This window comes from Poecilia formosa, unplaced genomic scaffold (genome assembly GCF_000485575.1).
Source record: "Poecilia formosa unplaced genomic scaffold, Poecilia_formosa-5.1.2 Scaffold414, whole genome shotgun sequence".
Lineage (NCBI taxonomy): Eukaryota > Metazoa > Chordata > Actinopteri > Cyprinodontiformes > Poeciliidae > Poecilia > Poecilia formosa.
The window spans coordinates 242,390-263,049 of NW_006800353.1; the positions used below are offsets into that span (position 1 = coordinate 242,390).

At 40.8% G+C, this 20,660-nt stretch overlaps 1 protein-coding gene across 1 annotated transcript in view; it reads right to left on the reverse strand.

The window, feature by feature from the left end:
- The window catches only part of pcsk5a (proprotein convertase subtilisin/kexin type 5a), a 34,253-nt gene extending 13,593 nt beyond the window's left edge, over positions 1-20,660 (reverse strand). The window contains exons 1-27 of the mRNA XM_016663326.1: positions 20,319-20,660; positions 19,212-19,316; positions 18,196-18,369; positions 17,954-18,094; positions 17,584-17,660; positions 17,239-17,327; positions 16,958-17,130; positions 16,654-16,860; positions 14,181-14,281; positions 13,963-14,066; positions 13,508-13,628; positions 12,854-13,042; positions 10,675-10,814; positions 10,420-10,542; positions 10,151-10,253; positions 9,035-9,225; positions 8,718-8,802; positions 8,218-8,321; positions 7,952-8,090; positions 7,653-7,768; positions 7,231-7,333; positions 5,136-5,272; positions 4,151-4,351; positions 3,916-3,984; positions 3,709-3,751; positions 3,396-3,538; positions 895-1,095 (exon numbers count right to left, since the gene is read on the reverse strand). Coding sequence (XP_016518812.1) covers positions 895-1,095; positions 3,396-3,538; positions 3,709-3,751; positions 3,916-3,984; positions 4,151-4,351; positions 5,136-5,272; positions 7,231-7,333; positions 7,653-7,768; positions 7,952-8,090; positions 8,218-8,321; positions 8,718-8,802; positions 9,035-9,225; positions 10,151-10,253; positions 10,420-10,542; positions 10,675-10,814; positions 12,854-13,042; positions 13,508-13,628; positions 13,963-14,066; positions 14,181-14,281; positions 16,654-16,860; positions 16,958-17,130; positions 17,239-17,327; positions 17,584-17,660; positions 17,954-18,094; positions 18,196-18,369; positions 19,212-19,316; positions 20,319-20,468 — 3,529 coding nt within the window. The 5' untranslated portion in view covers positions 20,469-20,660. The remainder of the gene's footprint in view (positions 1-894; positions 1,096-3,395; positions 3,539-3,708; positions 3,752-3,915; positions 3,985-4,150; positions 4,352-5,135; positions 5,273-7,230; positions 7,334-7,652; positions 7,769-7,951; positions 8,091-8,217; positions 8,322-8,717; positions 8,803-9,034; positions 9,226-10,150; positions 10,254-10,419; positions 10,543-10,674; positions 10,815-12,853; positions 13,043-13,507; positions 13,629-13,962; positions 14,067-14,180; positions 14,282-16,653; positions 16,861-16,957; positions 17,131-17,238; positions 17,328-17,583; positions 17,661-17,953; positions 18,095-18,195; positions 18,370-19,211; positions 19,317-20,318) is intronic.

The window sequence follows — 20,660 nt, forward strand, 5'->3', positions numbered from 1 at the left end:
CATCTGCTCCATACTGCTCTAGTCTGTCATCGCCGTCCCTCCACATTCCTGGCTTGTATTTAGATTAATTTAGTTTTATGACCACATTCTTATGTTTATGGATATTTGGACCTTGGACTTTGTTTTCTTTTTGTATTATTAAGCATCTTTGTGTTTCTGCTCTGCCTCTGCCATCATTTTGGATGAATTTTTGTTCTCTACACCCACTACCTCTTCACTGCGTCCAAGTGTAAAATGCTGAGCTGAGATGAAGTCAGAGAATTCGGAAATAGTTCTCCTGCTGCTTGTATCGCTGGAATCAAATAGCCCCATATCATGATGCTACCACTACCATGCTTGAAAGATTGCTACCCTCTTTTTAAGTGTAAAACTTTGACTCCTCCAAGGATATTTTTTTATTACTGTAGCCAAACGATAAAATGTATCACTCTTTTTTTAAAGAGCATTTTTATTCTGCAACAAGAAATTTGCTAATTTAAAAGAAGTATTAGAATAAATGAAATAAAATAAGACATTCATTGCCATGCTGAGTGTAAGTCAACTTTTCTTTTTAATCAGAACTGTATTTTTAACCTTTAAGTTACCTGTGCAGTTTTGTCAGAGTTATAAAAGCTCTTATAATTAAGAGTGCCCGCCTCACACTCATTTTTCTGTTGTTTCAAAGTTCTCTATGGAGGGAACAAAATGTGCAGCATATACAGTCAATTATTATAAAGTCCATCTGTTCGACATTTGTTCTGTTCCGAGTCCGTACGGTGGTACGGGGTTCAGGGACGGTGGCACACAGACCAATTACCCTCCGCTATTTCATTCCTGCCCCTCTGAAAGTGGCCAAATCCCTGCTTCATTAAGAGCAGACAGTCGGATTAGCGGAATATAAGTTATTAGTCTCACCGTTGAGAAAGGTCTTAATGGGACAGACCTCGCGTTCCGGCACGCACTCCCCGTTTGCGAGCGTCCTCCCCTCTTCACACGAGAGACAGTCTCCGTTCTCCGGGCCGCTACACGTGGCGCAGTCCGGGTGACACTCTTCACACTCGTTAAGGTCTTCATTGCCGTAGAAACCATCAGGACACACCGAGACACACTGCCCCTCTGGCAAGAGAGGGTGAGAAGATTGTACTTTGTGAGACAAGAGCTGCATGTAGCCCATTCCAGAAAAAAAAAAAAAAAAATCATAATTTCGGATTTTTTGGATGCTTCCAGTCAAAAAAGACATTAATTTATGATTTTACAGAATTGAGACTTTTTACATAATTGCCATATTTTAAACATAAATTTCAATGTGTTTTGTAAGGATTTGTCAATGCAAAATAGAAAGTAATTATGGACTCGAAGAAAAAAAAATTTTGGGGATTTATTTTCAAAGAAATGTAAAAAAATAAATAAATAAATGCAAAGAAAAAACATCCTTCAAAAAACAACAACCTCCCCGCCCCCCCGGAAACTAAACACAATGATTGGTAGACTTGAACAACTATGATATTAATATCTAATTTAAAAGACACTGAAATGACATTTAACAGTCTAATTCAATTTTCAACACCACAGTGCAGAGCCGTATCTGTCTGAATAGGAGTATTAATTTTTCCTGTTTTGCTAATTATTGTCAAATAGATTTTTATGTGTGATGAAAGTGTCTGCAAATCTCCCAAAGCACAACATCATGTTTACATAAGAAAATATATAAGAGAGGAAAGACTTATATATCGATAAATAAATAAAACCAGGGATCTTTTCTCCACATTGGAATTCAAGCATCTCATTTAGAACGGTGACGACCTTGTGTGCTTTAAAATGTATCATATTCTCACTAGGGCTTATGGTTCCAGCATCCTTTTTTTTTTTATAAACAGGAAATTATAAGCCACCCAGTAGTTAAAAAATAAATAAATAAATTCCATTTTCACTCTGCAGTCCTTGTGAAATTCTTCCAGCAGCTCTGAGGGCATTTGAAATTTTAATTACGTCTCCAAACTTTTTTTTTGTCCGTGTTCCTGAAAAGTCCCACTCCGTCCTCATCACATAACAAAGATACCACAGAGGACGAGGCGCTCTTCCTCAATGTTAAACGCTACTTACGAAACATCTCATTTAGTTGCCTCGCCCAGGAAACGCAAAGCTTCTAAATGAAGAATTTATAGAATGCTGACTATTGGTGCCATTTGTGACATGACGGCGTCAACAAAACGTAAAGAATAAATATAATACAAACAGGAAAGAGTTCCAAGTCAGTGAAGTGAAAGTGAGCCATGAGGACCTCAGCTAAAGGTCATGAAAAACTTGCAACAATGAACTTGCAATTTTGGACTCACAGCCAGAGAAACACAGAAATGACACTGGAATGACGACAGCATGTGGGATTAGCAATCAAAATGTTTTGGGATGTGAGTTACAATTATAGAAATGAACTAAAACTGAAAACATAAGGAGAAAGTTAAAACAGACAGGAAACAGGATTGACCCAATATGAAAGTGATAAAGAAATGATCAGAGACACATCCTCATGAAAGGAAACTTTATTTATGTAGCACGTTTCAGTCAGAGACGACCCAAAGTGGTGGCTAAATAGTATCTGGGGAAATTGTAGCCAAAAATGTGTAGATGCTCAATATAGTGATTTATTACAAAATTTATTTTGTTCAGAGTTAAAATATGCATAATAATATTAGCCCATAATCCAGTGTGATTTAATGAAACGGACGACGTATCATTGGTAGGTAACCAGCAAAGTAAAATTTGTGAAATTCAAGATGCTAATTTGAAAAAGGAACTCTTTATTTCTCATAAATATACGGTCTTACTGTGGGCATGATTGTGTATTTGTAGAAAGAGTATATCTTATAAAACACTTCAGATGCGTTTCCAGCTGTCTTCCTTTGACATTCATTTTGCCACCATGATGGTAACTATAACACTGTGGGCATCTCCACCGAGATGAATATCTCCAAGTAGGGAAAGAGTGCATCTGTTTTTGTTAACATTGTTACTCCCTTCCATGTAGCCTGCTGTGCTTCGTCTCAATGTTTGTAACGACACATACATCCTCTGTGCACGTTTGCACAATAAACAATCATGCTGGATTTTTGTCTGGTGCACCTGTTTTTTGTTGACTCGGGTGAAAGTTGTAGGTTAATATTTGATGAAAAAACCCGATGATGGCCACTGGTTTCAGTCTTCTCGTTGAAGCCACCAGATTATTCTTTTTATTTTTAGTTTTTTAATCTCATATTTCATAAAGATTACAATCCTATGCTCACAGCTAAGAGGTGGCGCAAGAGAAACAAACCTGCAGCTGCAAAGATTCATTCTCATACTTAGGAGTGGGAATGAGATGTTTTTTTCACATGGCAAGGCCTGGTATTATTCTACATCTTTTCTATTTTAAGCCTTACCTGATAATAACAGGTCTGTCTCACACCAGTAGCACTCGTGCTCATCGCAGCTCATGCAGTTGTCTTCGCATGGAGCGCAGGTCATCTCCTCCTCCACGCTGTACGTCTTCGCTGGGCAGTTTCTGTAGCAGCCGTCCTGAAAGCTGATATTAAAAGCAACAGTCAATACATGCAGTCATGAGAACATAGAAACCCACTCAGCCCTCGCAGCCGAAAATAAGCCTTTTTCGGTCAGGTAAAGAGGCGAAATGAAAGGCAGACTAAAGAACAGAGGTGAGATCACACGCGGCAACAGCGAGGCACACTGCCTTACTTGTAAAAGCCCTCAATGCAGGACAGACAGTGCCTGGGGTTATCTGTTGAAAGCACAGGAAAAAACTCAGCCCTCCTTATTATATAGGAACCGTATGAAATGAAACCCTGTGCACTTGGGTCTGCATAGATTGACACGGCAGCTTCGTCTTCTGTAGGTTTTTAAAAAAAAAAACAACATGACCATTGCTACTGGACTGTGACTTACACAGGACACACTTCCTGCAGCCTTCCTCGCAGGGCATGCATTCTTCGTAATCTGGATCCTCCACCTCCCCTGAGAGCACGGGCAGCAGACAAAGTGACAGGAAGGGGGAAAAAAACAAAAAAACAATCAGAGCAGAAGGCTGAGAAAGAACTGAGGGGTGGACACTACGTGATCCAAGGTCACAGATCAGACGTCTAGAGAGCTGCCTCATAAATAATGGAGTGACCTTCTCTACCTTCTCCACACTCCAGCTTCACACACCGCCCATCAGACACGTAGAAGGAGGAGTTGCACTGCAAGCAGTGGTTTGGGCTGGAGCAGAGCCGACAGTTTTCCGAACAGGGCTGGCAGGTTCTCTTACTTGTGTGGTAAAAGGTCTCAGGACAGGCGTCCAGACACTGACCTTGATGCAGGTAACGTTCCACTCCAAATTTATCTAAAGAAAAAGTAAAAGAAAAAACCTTTCAAAATACATTAGTGAATGAAATGTTGATTTAATTAAATTCCCCAGTCATATTTGCTGTCTTAGGTGATCAATCAGAACAGCTACGTATAAATTTGGAGTGATCCCTTCCTCTAACGCACATGTGTCAAACTCAATGCCCGGGGGCCAAATATGGCCTGGCGTAGCTTTTTATGTGGCCCTCTAGTCTCCAAATTACATCAATAAGTCCTTCCAGTTTTTCACAAATCGGCAAAATTCACACACACTCAACAAATTTCCAATTTTTTTTGTTCTGATTTTACTGCAAATTTTCTCAAAATTGGTCAAAAACACTGAATCCGTAACTGATACGGCGAGTGATAAAGAGTCACATTTAACATCATAGATTACCGCAAATATTGTCAAGATTCCTTACGAACTTTTCTAAATGCTCACCACAAAATCTGTAGTTTTGATTGCAAAAAAAAGAGAAAACTAAAACAATCACAAAATCCCGGACGAACAGCTATTTATTGATATTTTTACAGTTTAATTGGTTTTATCAATATATTCTGGCACAACCAGAATTCAGATTTTTGATGCGGCCCAAAATGAAAATGAGTTTGACACCCCTGCTCTACGGAGACAACTGGAATCTAACTGTGCCAGCAAAGGCTAAAACAAATACTACACAGAGGCCAGGGATTTTTTTTTTTTTTTTTTTTTTTTTCAATTTGTCAGCCATCTGTTCAGCACACATGCCGACACAGAACGGTTTTCTTGTCTCGTCTCCTACCTGTGTCACAGCTGGTGCAGTTGGCAGGCCCTGCATCCTTACATGTGGCACATGTGTGGTCACACAGGTGACACTGTCCACCTGAGCGGTACTTGCCCTTTGCACATTCGGCCACGCAGCGCCCCTCTTCCAAAGCTCTGCAGCCAGCGAAGGGCAAAAAAAAAAAAAAAAAAGACAAATCAACACATATAAATTATGTCTTTGTAAATGAGCCGAGCTCATTTACATCCCAGCATGCACCATATGGAACATTTACACAGATGTAACCGAGTGCGTTAAGAAGGATGAGGGAGAAAAAGACATTTACAGTATAAAGTAGCTGAAATGAAAGGTAGCATGAGGTAATTATTTGAAGTTTAAGTAACCTGTTGATATCCAATAATGTTCACTGATTCTGATTATGTGAATAATATGATGACCGCTAATGCATGTTTTCATAATAATTAGCTGTAATTTCAGGTTGCAGCATTTAAAGCTGAATTATTTCATGTTTATTTTTCATCTCCTTAACAATCCAAACTAAATTCAGTTCCTGCTTATTTAATCATCTTTGTATGAAAGGAGGTTTTTAAAGATAGAGGTCATGAAGTCATCACAATCATTGTGCCAATTATGACATCGTCACACAGCACTTATAACGAGTCCACTGCTAGCTTACTTCTATCTGTTTGACTCTGCCTGGTTACGTTTGATCTAATAAACTTCACTTTAATACGGCTCCCATTGAATCTGCTTTAATTTACATATTTACTCCTTTAATTGTCAGGAAGCAAAACAAGGGAAAGTCAGGGAGACAAGCAGCACAATTTGTGCTGTATTTTTAATTGTGGCCACTACAAGGATGATGTTACTCTTTCAAAAAAAAATAAAAAAATCCTGATTCTGTTTAAATACATAAACTGAAAATTGCCATCTTGCCATTGTTATGGCTGTACAGGATGCATTAGGCCAGTGGGTCCCAAACGTTTTCTCCTAGGACCCCCAGTGGTTTCCAAACTATTTCTGGGCCCCCCCTATGGCTTACAAATAGCTGTTGGGCTGAACTATGTGTTTGTGTGTGTGTGTGTGTATGTGTGTGTGTGTGGGCGGGGGGAGCAAAGGCATGGCACCCCACTAGGGGGAGCGCCCCACAGTTTGGGAACCTCTGCATTAGGCTGATGTTTCATTCATCTGCTTTTCTTTAGCCTGGTCCACAGAACAGTTCTGTTGTAAACATGCAGAGACTCGGTCCTTTCACCCAGGAGGTGACGAAAACTTAAGGCAAGTCTCAACCTGCAGAATCTTGTGAAAGGGACTATTTTTTTATTACCTGCAGCCACTTCTGCACTCATTCCCTCTTTTACAATAGATACAGTAACAATAAACAACCTATTACAATATAATACTATCTGCTTTTACAATTAATCTATTACTATAATTTCATTTTATATTATGTGTAAAGAAAGGGGACAGATATACACGATCAAGAAGTGGATCCCAGTTTGTTACTTGTCTTAACTTTTCGTTTTGTTGACCCTGAAAAAAGCTGTTTAAATATTACCATAAATTGAGTCTATCCTGAATAAAAAGCATAAGTAGGTTCAAAGCTCTTGGAAAAAAAAAAAAGAATACTCTCATTTGAACATATTAATTATGCGCATATGGAAAGTAAGGTGGAATAAAAAACACTTGAATTTTCACTCTGGTTTTTGGACTGTGGGAGGAAACTGGAGTACCTGGAGAGAATCCACAAATGCACAGGGAGAACATCCTCACCCAGAAAAAACCTTAGAAGTTCTGGCTAGCCTAGTGTCAGATTGTGTTACTAGAGCAAAATTGATATTTTGGATATTTTGTTTACAGGTGGGATAGCAGGGATAATTATCATAGAGGGGCTGCTGCTGTGTTAAAACATCTATTGTATTTCACCCATAAAAAAAAAACAAAACATATATGGATTTTCCTGCTATAAACTATTGAAATCTGATGTAGTTTTAAGTATTTGCAAGTATGCTTGTTGTTCATTTGAAACGTGCATCTACTTCTAAGATAAAGTGGGTGGAGGGATTCATTTTCCCCTTTGACCCTGAATCTAAAACAGCCAAGCCTAACTCACCGTGAAGAGCCACAGCTGATGCAGTCCTCTCTTCGCGGCCCTGTGCACTTCAGACACGTTGCATCACAAGCGCGACACGCCCCATCACTGTCCTGATACTCTCCTGACAGACAGCAACAGAAGCATGCTGACTCAGAAATGAATAGACGTCTGAGGCATAGAGGAAGGCTTAATGTCAGATGCAGAACAGAGAGGGAGGCACGTAGGACCCAATGGCTGCACGTTTAAACACATATTTAAAAGGCGCCACACTGCATAATCTCAGTGGCGTTTGCAAATGTGTTAAATTAACCAGACTTTATTATTATTATTGCCTTAAAAACATCAGAAAAGCGAGAGAGGGGGGGGGGTATACAACAAGGTTTATTTTCCAGGAGCATTGAGGCCAACATGGAATAGAGGAGGGAAGATGGTTGACTGACCATCTGTGCACTCAGTGTTGACAACACACACTCCCTCCTGGAGGCGGTGACCGCTGGAACAGCTGCTGCAGTTCTGCCAACTCGGCCCGGCACAGGTGAGACAGCTGGAGTCGCACCTGAGGAGAACGGCGCAGAAATTCAACACAAAACGCAGGGAAATAAGCTTCCCACACTCCATGCAGGCGCGCAACAACAACAAACCCAGAGCGCCGAAGCAGGCGAGCCAACCACCAGATTAAAGCCTGCCATCAGCCAATAAACAAACCACCCACACCTGAACACACACCAGTAAAGCTCACCTCCTACATATCCTGTGGCCATCCGCTATCTCTGGGCTTGGCTCTGTGGCGTAGAAGCCAGCGCTGCAGGAGGACACACACCTCCACTCCTCCATCAAGAAACCTTTTGCGCAACGGCTGCACGCCTCAACACCTGCCGCTGATGCCGCAAGAGGGGAAAAAATTGCTCTTAAATTGACTAATATGTCAAATTTTTATTATTTCTTTTTTAAATGGTGTTAATTTTGACACGGATTGCATCTGTAAGGCCTTGACGCCGTTCTCACCTGCGCAGGTAGCGCAGGCCTTGTCACAGGGCCTGCATTCGTCTTCCTGCGCGTCGTGGTAGAAGCCGCCATCGCAGCTCCGTTGGCACCGGTTCCCCTGCAGACTGGAGAGGGCGGAGAGAGCATGTGGCACCGTGACACACTCAGCCAGTCATGTGACACCACAAAACGTGAGTCATCGCCTTCATATTCGCAGGTTCGCTCCTCCAGCCCACAGCACGCCACCACAAGTCCTCGCCGAACTGAGTCAGTGAACGCCGCATTCCGGAAACTTCTAACTACGCAATATGTTTTTTTTTTTTTGTTTTTTTTTCAGATAGCTTTATGCTTTCCAGTATTGATTAAGCAAAATCCAAAATTATTTTCTCTCATTTGGGCAACAGGCGAGCAACAAAGTACTGTAGCCTGGAGCGTTTACACGGGGAGCATCAGTATTCTCGTCGGCGGGAGCCGTGTTTACCGAGAAGTTAATTCAAGCATCATCAGAGAATTTGTTTCACCTTGTGCCTGGTTTGCATTCCGTGCAGATGCTGTATGAGGTGCACTTCAAGCAGTTTTCATTGCATTTCTTGCACAGATCTGTGTCTGTGGGGGGAAAAAAAAACAATAGACATCAGAACCAGAAATCAACCCATACTCACACCCACACACACCTCTCAAGCACAGTTACAGCAGCAGACTGTTTATTAGCATGCTTCATTTCTGCTGAATGAACAACGAAAGCCTGAAAAGTTCAACCAGTGATGTCCTTCGTAAATATTCAGAAAGGCAAGGAAAACAAAAATAAACTTTTGAAGGACAAGTCAAAATGTCCGACCGTGGTCCAGGTAATAGTTATCTCCACAGGAGGCTGTGCAGGTGTCGGTTCCCTCTGTCAGGTGATGACCAGGAACACAAGAGGTGCACTGGTTGCTGCGACTCCCGCTGCAGCTCGCACAAGAGGAGTAGCACCTCTTGCAGCGCCGACGGTCACCCCAGAACCCTTGGGGACACTCTGAGACACACAACCTGACGGACAAACATGAAGATAAGGAGACTCGCATGAAGAAATACACTGCAAAAAAGCAATTCTCAAGGGCATTCAATATCAGCCATGTTGGTTTGTTGGTAATCAGTAATGGATTAACTGTAACACTAGCACATTTTTTCCCTTCTTGCAATAAATCAGAGCTAAAAAGTTTGATTAATATTGAATTGAAGATTGTTTTTGTTAGACATTATTCTTGTTTGTTGCAAGCAGTCTGAGATGTCCTCTAATGAGCTCAAGTCAAACGTTTTGATGATGAAGCGCAAGTTAGGTATCAAGTCTTTTGCAAAAAAAAAATAATCTTCAAATAGGTGTCAAAAGTCAAATTCAATACCAAAGTCTTAGAGCGAAATTCAATTCCTGTCTCAAGATATTAAGCACAAGTTCAAGTCAAATTTCAAATGTTTTCAGCGCCGAGTCCAAGCGAAGTCTTAAAACTGCTGCCTCAGGTGCATGTGATTAAAACTTGTTTTTCAAACAAAGCTTTTGCCTAAAACTTTTTTCTTTACGTTGTTTAATAATATCAATGTCCGTAAGCATAATTTAACGCTTTGCCGTTGGTGGATCTCCAGCCATGAAGGGCTGAAACTGCAGGAGGCTGATATATCATTATGGCCAGGATGCACACATGAGTTTGTGTGTTTTTGTGTGTGAACGATTCATAGGTCAAAGCTAAGTGGTGTTAAAATAAATCAAAAAATGTGAATGTTTAGATACTGCACTGTAAATAAGTGAATGAAATGCAAAGGAAAACTTTGATGAGCTTTAAGATGTTTTAAGGGCCCTACTCAAGCACACTTTAAAATGTGAAAATTGGATCTTGTAAGACAGTGAGATAATAAAACAGTATCATCACTTACCATCTGCATCCACTCACTGTAACCAGCATTATGCAGTCATGCTAACCTTGAATTGTTCTTGAACTTGAGAAAAAAGTGCAGACATGTGACACACTGCTGTGGGCCAGGCCCGTCACAGCCGTCATCACTGCATTCTGGATCACAGGGTCCTAAAATGGCAAATACTCTCAAAATGCAAGCCCAAAAGGCCTTTTGGGTTGTTTTATTATGTGTTTTTGCAAATAATAGCCTGATAACCTGTAATCACATTCTGCAACTGCATGACAAAGCTCATAACGTTGCCGTTTGAAAACCCTGAGCTACGACGCGACTCACCGTCGTATCCTTCTGTGAGATCGCTATCCACGGAGGGCTCTGCTGATCGGACTCGCCGACGGCGCACGTGATACGGCTGCTCTGCAGTGCCATAAATCACCAGAGACCACTTCTTCAGTATCCCTGTGAAACAACAGAGAGAAAGAAAAACAGGTTTGTCCCCCGAGGCTGGCGCTGTGTTTCAGCTGCCTCCTCTTGATGTTCAGTGTAAATAGGTCTCACAACGAAGAGATGCTACAAAGAGAAAGAACAAACCTAATTCAGCGCTGCTGTCTCGCTTCCGAGAGGGAGTATCCGTGATTTTCAAAGTCCATTCTCCCGCTGCCTGCTCCCCCCAGGAATGAGCTGTCATGAATTCCCAGTTCTGAAATCCCTCAGTGGAGTTGTCAAGAGGCCTAGAGCAAAACATTACACAATCGTGAGCGTACAACTACTACCATCACTAATTAAGACATGTCTTTAACGCAACATTGTTTAATTAATAGGATATTTAATTTGTAATTAGTTCCCTGGTTGGATTGTTGCAAAAAAAAAAAAATAAATAAATAAAAATAAAAAAGTGCTATTTATGTTATCTCAAAAGTTTTGCTTCTTTATTTTTGACAAATGTAAAACAAATGTGAAGGTTTCTGTAAATTTGAGAGCCTGTGCTGACTGGACACCTTTTACAGATCAAATGAAAAGCAGTTTCATATTTGAGGAGTAAGCATAGAATCCGTTTGTTTTGTTTTTTTGAAAATCAACAAAATCAAGAGTTTCAGGCTGTTTTCACAATCATACCTCCCAACTATTTCAAGGTTTTGTTTGAGTTCCAGGTTCTGGTTGAATTATGCTATTTAGCTTTCTGTGTGTCTTTTGTGATCTACTGTTTCTTGCACAGCTAAATGTATCTCTGTGTTCCTCCATCTCCATTTTCCTCATTTTTTATTTTTTTTTGTTCAGCAGCCTCAAGCTTCTGTCTCATCACACAATGTGATCGGACTCACCTGTCCTTGGTTCCAGTAGTCACCCTCCCCTGTATTTAAACTACTGGTTGTCAGAGCCATATGTTTTCCTCCCTACATTTTGCCAATTTGTGTCTAGTTGGTCTCTGTCTTCTTCAGTTTTATAATCCGTTTCCATTAAAATGTTTCACTTCTCATCATTATCCTGTTTACTCTTGGACTACCCACAATGTGGGTAATCCACATTGTGGGTAGTCCACAATGTGGATTACCCACAATGTGCTCAACATGCTACATGCTCACCGCAACGTTGTTATTGTACACTGCCAAAAGATTTCATGAAACAAAGATCTTAAAATGTTTTGACAAGCTAGTTTTACCGTAGGTGTCACCAAGTCAGTCATGGGACTTTGAGTATTCAGGATGTTCCTCTTTAAAATTCTCACTTTAACAGAGCATTTTTTTTTATTTTTCCAAAGTCAAATTTAGACTTCAGAATAAATGTAAACCCCTCAGTTCAATTACGTCCTGCTTTGTAAAGTCTTTGTTTTTTCTTACTTTTTAGGTCATAACAACAACCTGAAAAGTTTCGTGTTGCTGTTTTAAAACGACTGTTGGTATTGTGGCACTTGCAAAGCAAAGTTTTTACTGAGGTGATACGTGTTATAAAAAGTTTGGAAATCCTCTGAACGGATATGAGCATAAATCCAACAATTTCATCCTGAAATCATACTGTTCATTAATAATCTGAGGCAGCCTGAGATTGCTCATTTCTGATCTACATGCACGAGTGGATGAGGATAATTTAGAAGATAAAGTTTTAGGTGAATAAGAAATTTAAAACTGTAAGCCATAAGCAGCTGCTTGTATAAGGAGCTCAGCTGATGCACAGTCCCACCAAGTGTTTGCTAGTTTATGTTGGCTAGGAGGAGCTGGTCTGAAGGAGCTGAGTCGCAGGGGAGGGCTCGGTGGTCCACCCCTAGAGGCTAACAGCTCAATGATTGCCATGGGTGATTAAAGGATTTCTCAAACATTCATGAAAGAATCAGGGCGACACTCCAGGTATTTTAGTGAAGAAGGAATAACATTAAAACATGATGTGAAGCTCAGAAAAGTTGTATTTACATAACACTTCCCCTTTAAGTGTTGGTGTTTTTTATTCATGATGCATTCAATTCAGTTTGGTTCAGAAAAGGACAAGATGAAAATAGGAAGCTTGCCAGGAATTAATTTTTCACAGAACCTCCCCAAAAGCCGGTTCCTCTGGAATAACATATGAGCATCACTGCTTTGCTTTTCCAAGCGCGTTTGCCAAAATCGACTTCTCCCCATGGCTGCCATCTGAAGACTAATGGTACAAGCACTGAATGCTGAGCTCCAAACAAATTTGTTTCCACCCTCAGAAACTCCCTCCCCACCCTTGCCCCTTCTGCTGCGGATAGGGCCGTGGTGGCGCCACAGTAGTTTGCATGGAGCAGCCCCCATGTTACCTGTGAGCCAGCAGCTGCGACACGGTGCCTGCAGGTGACGTGAGCGTGATAGAAAGGTCGCCACGACGGCTGTGAGTGATGGTTACGCGGATGACGACGTGCTCTACATAAACAACGTGCCGCGAGGCCGCGCTGGAGCAGCCGGTGGTCTCATACGCAGACGTCAACACTGAGCCTGGATGAATAATTCTGTACGAGACAGACAGGAGGGAAAGAAGAAAAAAAAAAAAAAAAAAAAAAAAAAAAAAAAAAAAAAGCACCAGAGATGAGAGAGGAGGCGGAAAACAAGNTGACGACGTGCTCTACATAAACAACGTGCCGCGAGGCCGCGCTGGAGCAGCCGGTGGTCTCATACGCAGACGTCAACACTGAGCCTGGATGAATATTTTTGTACAAGACAGACAGGAGGAAAAAACGAAAAAAACAAAAAAAAAAAACATGAAGCCACACAGTAAGCACCAGAGATGAGAGAGGAGGCGGAAAACAAGAAGCGAGTTGGAAGAGCACAGCACAAGAGAAAATGAAGCTTATTAAAGTGCGTGAGAATCAGCATGTGAACTGAGACAGAAATAGATGAAGTGTGATAGATGAGAAGAAATCAGGGGAAGCCCTGACTCAGAACAAAGAGCTCTCGCAGAGTTGTTGGTGCGTTACCTGCTCAGCTGGATGGCCTCCTCCTCCACACACTCATGCTGTGCTGGGACTTGTTTCCAGCGCTCAGCCTCCTTCGCCATGCTCTCAGCATCCAGCAGGCCGAAGCCGTACAGGTGGCTCACTAACAGACAGACATGCACGCACAAATACACAACACATTAGCAAGGGGTAGGGAGGGCACAGAGGCTTCTAAAAGATTTCACGTCCCCCCGAGATTCCGTAGGCGTTTATCGCTGTTCTGCTCTCTGTACCTCGTTAGTTTTCAAAATGCTCGCTGCTTTATGGCTCTCCTAAAAAAAGCTAAAAGAACATTCACTGAAACATCAGTCTCGGCTTATCTTTTCTCTCAGCGTTGGAAGGATTTCATGCAGAAGACATCATGTGTTTTTATACCAATATCGGCAAACACTCGGGGAAAAAAAACAAAACAAAACATAACAGAGATATGATGTTACCTTTGTACCCAGCTCCATTAAAGTGCCAGTCAGGAGCAATAAGATGATGAGCTTTTGATGTACGGACGATAATGTGCTGCACATCCCTCCAGGTCAGGAGAGGGCTATGAAAGGTCAGATAGATGGAAACAGAATTGCCTCAGTAGCTATTATAGCTATTGATTTAGACCCTTTGGTCCTGGATATGTGGATATGTTGTGTGGCATGGAGCTGCTCACTTGGCCTCCAAAGTAAGAGCAATCACCCCAGCAGCCAATGAGGAGGAGAGAGATGTTCCAGACAGAGTCCTGCTGCATCCCTGCTGTGGTCTGAGGGTTATCTGTCAACAACAGCAGCAATAAGTGAAACGATAATAAACTGAAAAGATTGTTTCTTTTGTATCATCATCATTCTGGATAATGAACCTAATGTGCTGCAAATGAAACCAACTGAGATTGTACGACTGCTTTTGTTGTCCACTATTTGGTTATGACAGATTTTTGTGTTTCTGTTTGAAAATAGTCACAATTTTGACAGCTTCTCTAATACATGCCATATTTTCCAGACTATAGAGCGCACCTCACTATAAGCCGCACCCAAAGTTTAAAAAAAAAAAAAACACTGGAAACGTACATGTAAAAGCCGCACCGGGCTATAAGCCGCTGGTATCTCCGCTGCTCTCGGTTTTCCACAATATGGACGCAGGCCTTCCTCTCCAACGCCGAACCATGGATTCGTTCACGCCGAGCTTAGGTGCAGCGGCTATCGATCTGATTGATGTCTTTCAACTTAAAAGCGGCATCATATGAACTTCTTCGTGTTGTTTCCATGATGAGGGGGAATGAGTTTGAAAACATTTCTAAATCGTGCCTGTTGCTAGCATGTGCTTGTTCAAAATGGAAATCAACAATTTCTTCTTTGATTTCCAATTTTGACTTCCAATGACCCATTTCCTGTTAAAGAGCCCCCTGGTGGTTGAAGAAAAATCCGCAGAAAAGCTGCACCGGGCTGCAAGCCACATGGTTCAAAGCGTGGGAAAGAAGTAGCGGCTTATAGTTCGAAAAATACCATAAATTCACATGATCACTTTCTCAAGATCATGGTTTAAAATGTGTTATATTTTAGATTCATTCCTTAATCAAATCATCATTATTATTTTCAACAAACTTCCTTAGATATTGATGCCAAGATCTCAATCTTTCAGCAAGATTAAAATAACTTTTTAAACATCCCAGAACTGTCAAATTGGTGATCAATTTTATAAATTACACTTTTTTTCAATTTTATTGCATTGGTGTTGTTGATAAAAGTAATGTCTTATTTCCTTGAAAGAAACTTGATCTCCAGAAAGAGATTTAGGTAATATTGTTTTTCACAGCTAATATGGCGCATAGCCTCCAAAAATAAATAAATAAATAAATAAACAAAAAACATTTTAGTTTAATTTGGCTACACCATCAAATGACATTAGCTCTTGTGGTCAAAAGTTGTGGCTTTCATTTCCTGATACTTAGGGCTTCTGTTGTATATATGTTAACAATCTTACTGAGGCTGTATGCATGTGGAAGTCTTTAACTGAGAGCTGCTAATTCTGATGACATTAAACAGCACTGTGAGTTCACAGTGAGTAAACGGCTGCTGCAAAGTGGGAGTCTTCCAGAATAAACTTTAGATACATCATGCAAATCTATTTCCTCAGAGGAGAGAGGCTGGATGTCTGCTGTGAGTTTGCTTTAAACATAACTTAAAGATTATGCAGAATGGTGTCTGCACACTTGTTTTTTTTTTTTTTTTTTTTCTGCTGTGAGTTTGCTTTAAACATAACTTAAAGATTATGCAGAATGGTGTCTGCACACTTGTTTTTTTTTTTTTTTTTTGGCACCCTATAGCAGCCCGCTCCAGGCAGGAAGTGAGTCCAGGTGTTTGCTTACAGAGACAGGCAAAGCTGAACTCAAACTTATGAAAAGAAGAAGAAGGAAAAAAAACTTTCTCTCACTTTTGATGTTTCTCAATGTAGATGTAACCATTATATTTATTTAAATGGAGGCTTTGAAAGCTGCTGTTATTAGATAGATTTGGGATTTTAGCATACAGAAAGGCTAACTTTGAAATGCTTTAGAACTGCCTCAATGAAAGATAATGGACTGCTTTCCAGTCACAGATTCTGTCAGAAATTTTGATAACAAAAGATCTAAATGAAGAATAAAATACATTTTATGTATGACTGAAGAAAAAAGGAGATATTTAAATAAGCAAAGTTTAAATTATGAATAACATTGACATATATTGCTAATTGACACATTTCTTTGTTTTGTCTAACAATCAATGTGACCTAGCTCCAGTTGAAGGTTAAACTACTGTAGTTTAAGCAACTTATAAATATATTTTTACTACATACATTACTAAATGTATTCATGTGATATGTGTACATGTGCCCACACGGTTGAAAAATGAAATAAACTGAAATGAATCATCTAGAGTTGCAGTGAAAGGAAGGTTTCTCCCATTTAAATTGATTTCACACATTTTCTATGTATGCTGGCTATGCCATACTTTTAATCCTTTTAAGATTCTTCATTTGGTTTCCTTGATGGAGCCGTTGTTAGTCCTATTACCTCCCAACCATAACCTCAGTTTCTTTTATTTTTTCCCTTCATGTAAGACTGGTCCCTGAGATTTAACAACCTAATTCCTGCTGCTTTCTGAGCTCACCATCCTCTTTGTCTCTTCACCACCGTATGCCGCTGCCAGTGTGGAGGAGCATTGTTCCAGGTGTTCTGGCCGGACTCCATGGCGACCGACGCTGCTCACAGAAATGGTGTATATGCTGCTGCTGTAGCCATCGCAGGAGCAGTGATCGCCTGCTTTCCCTCCATTCCCCGAGGCCCAAACGAAAATTGAGCCCCTTCCATGCCGGCCCTGTGGCGAATTCGAGAAAGAAGCCAACACTTGTAAACTATCTATAGTAGAATAAAATGATTTAAAGAGGAATAAACGTTCGCACTCTTTCTCTTACCGTTTCAACGGCAGTCTGTAAAGCAAGACGAGCGAGGGGTCCAGGTCCCTCTAAAGTGGCTCCGTCATCATCCGGCCCCCAGCTGGCTAAGTATATGTCAATGTACTGTGGCCTGAAATTCAATGATACGGCTTCCACAATATCTGTCACATCGCCTCCCAGCATACGAATGCCTAAAGGTAATTTTGAGGCAAAGAAAAAAGGAAAAACAGAATGCTTGAATCTGCAATTCCTCAAAAAGACCTTCAAAATGCTTCTTTGAAGCCTTGACGTGGACTCACCTCCTATGCGTGCGCGGAATGAGACTCCGACTGTGCACAGAGAGTTATTTGCGGATGCAGCCACCGTCCCCGCACACTGAGTCCCATGGCTTCAGAGAAAGGAGGAGCACATCAGAACATGAAGTTAGATGCATATGCATGAAAAGAAGACAGGGTATTTCCGTGACATCAGTGCAGAGACAAAGCAAAACTTTCAATTTCCATATCTATACGTGCATGTAATTACAAAAGAAATGGAGAAAAAAAAACAACAAAAAAATCTTGCTTTAATTAGAGATGGTGTTATGATGGGGAATGCTGCAAAGCACAAGCAAACGTGAAAGTTTAGAGGCAAGGTGTACTCACGAGTCGGCTGCATTCTTGGAATGTTTTGGAGTCGGGTCTTGATCTTGTTCGTTTACATCGCAGCTGGCAAGTGGGTCCTAAATCAAGTGAATAGTAAGGAGCAGCACATAGCAGCTGCCAGCAGCTATCTGTCTCTGTTTCATCAGACAAATCACAAAGAGCATTATCCACCAGTCCGCCACACAGCTAAGTGGATCAGACATTTAATGTCCATTCCAATACTCTTAACCGGCCTTTCTAAACCTTTGGGCCGCGAGCTCCTGACTGCAATATCTGTCTCGGCTCCTTGCTCTTTCACTTAAAGCTCAGCCAAATTGCTTATGATTAATGTCCCCTTCCTGAAAAGAGCCTCCCGTCCCAGGGCACTTACATAATTTGGCTTCAGATCAGGATGCTCTTTCTCAATGCCATCATCTAGGACAGACACCACCACACCCTTCCCGGTGTAGCCTCTCCTCCAGGCCGCTGCGATGTTCATACCAGTCTGGCAGCCACTGGCCTCGGTACAGCTCTGTCAGGCACACATTAGCATATTCGACTTGGATTATTTTTCTGCTTTCAGTTGGTTTTGTTTCAGAAACAAACAAAGAGGGGAGGGAGAAAGTAACATACAGTGTACCACGGGTCGTTCCCCAAAGGCCAACTAAAATGCATGTTGTGTTTGAAGGCAGACTGATGAATCGGTGGATGAAGATGCCTTCTCACCAGGTCATGGCCACAGAGGCGACTTCTTCTGGAGGTTCTCTTTACTCTCTTTAAGACCACCTGCTGCTGGAGCCATTCCACCTGAAAAGCAACACGGGTAATTAGGACAGATGCAGACAATTGTTGTATCTATTTTGCAGAAAATATCTCTCTTTCCTGTCTGTCTTCCCTGCTTAGCCCTCTCACAGTCACGGGGTTTCGAAAAAAGGACCAGTGCAGATGTGTGAACGTTTCTCTCAAAAGAATATTAAATGACATCCTCTGTTGCCTTGTCTCCTTGCCTTGTTTTCATCAAATTAAACTTGTAAACAAGGCAGACAGAAATAAAAGATGTAAACAACAAGGGGCTCAGCCAGCTAAATGTTGGGTGGGAGAGTCGAATAAGCATGACTATAATCATTTTTTGTGACATCATGACCACGCTGTACCTTTTCAACACATTTCTCAGCAGCTACAAAAAAAAAATGTTTTTGAGGAGGAACAAAAAGCTTCTTTGTTTTATTTCCATTCTCCCACACACTGACCCAGACAGACAACAACCTCAGAATGCTTTTCACAGGATTAAGGCCGAATCTGAAGGCCTGAGGCAAGAGAGCTTTCCTTCTGTTCCACTTTTTTGTGCAAAAAAATAAAAATAAAAATAATTTGTTAGGGTTACTCTTATTTTCCTTCTTTTGGCATTATTGCAGTCCAGCCCAGTTTCAATGTTTTTTTGTTTTTTTTTTTTACTAAAAGTGTTGCACAGCTTATGGTAGCACTCAAGGTCAACAACGTTACAAAGGCTTACAATGAAGATGAATATGCTTAACCCACATAATCATGTGAACTTATTCTGGTACACCTTAGAGCAAAAAAAAAAAAAAAAGTGCTGACATTAATATTTCAAAAGAGTCTTCCATCTGCGTTGTATCATGTTACTTTACCTTTGGCTCCTTTGCAAGGTGATTTGTCACTTCTTTGTTGAATTCGGCGGAACGATTTGCTGTCTGCTGGTGAAGGACGCTGTAGTAACCCTCCAAGTCTCCAATCTGGTGAAACGAATAAAATCCACTTAATAAAACCTCTCTTTTCCCAGAATATTGCTCTGCTCTTCTCCAGGCTGTGTTCTAAACAGCCGCTGAATAATTAAAACAGTTGTTGGTGTCTTTCATTCAGTTGCTACCTAACACCTGTGATAGTTTTTCAGGTAACTGCAACATGAGCCACGGTACTCGAGCCGCACTGCTGTCTGAGTTTGCCTGAAACATGCACACTCGGACAAAATGATGTCAGCAGATTTTTTTTTTTCCAAACTCTTTTATGCTTTATTTTTTAAAAAAATCATTGGCTTGCCATTTTTCACAAGAGAGATGACATAATTGCCTTAATTTATTCCCTTGTGGCTCTGTTGGTAAATTTACTCAGATTTTTTTTCCCCCCGCCTAGCTCTATAAAGTAGTGTATTTTAGCTTTAATTGAGTATTAAGGTGCATTTTACTTTCAGCAGATCCAAAACCTGAAAGTTTCATTACAGAAGCCAACTCTAGGGAGTAGTTGAGTTTTATAGACATAGTTTATTTATTTGCTTTAATGCATTATTTACATGGTCGTGCTGTGGGTCTCGGAACCTTGAATAAAACAGTGATAAAGTTCAGCATTTTATTCCCATGAGGTTTTTATGCTAAGCAACAATTAATCTTTAATTGTGTGAACACGAGATGGGGAACAAATTTTGATTATTAATAGTAGCGCTACTTCTTCCTTCAGCTCCACAAACGTCTCTGTTGTTTGAACAAAGATATTATTATTAAAAAAAATCATCATTACGGCGCTTCATAACAAAGCAAGCAGCTACCAACAAAATAACAAAAAAAAAATACTTTTTTTTTGCAACCTTAAAAAAAATGTAATAAAACATTGAGATTTTATATAATTCTTTTACATAACACTGGAGAATTATTGGAAGGTTTTGTCTTAATAAAAATGTGTCGGTGATGTTAAAGCTGCTTCTTTCACGCAAGAGAATATGCTCTGTATTTCAGCACACTCACCTGACCCATGTTTGTAAAGCCATATTTCTCTGCTATCCTCTTCACAGACTCAGGGTCCCCTCTAACTTTGATCGCCCAGTCATTGGTATAAATAGTAGCGTGACAAAGCTGCAGGAGAGTTCCCATCCACAGGGTGAACAAATGTCCCATTACTGCTCTGATCAATTGCAGTCTCCTTCCTGTCGAAGATTCATGCGTTGTTCCTGCAACCGGTTTGGCTAAATCTGCTTCTCATTGCTGATAAAAAAACACACACTCACACACACACACACAAATAGAAGCCTCCTCTCAAAGCCCTGAAGGAATAAAGGGATGGCGGCCGACTGAAGTTGTCAAGTCTCG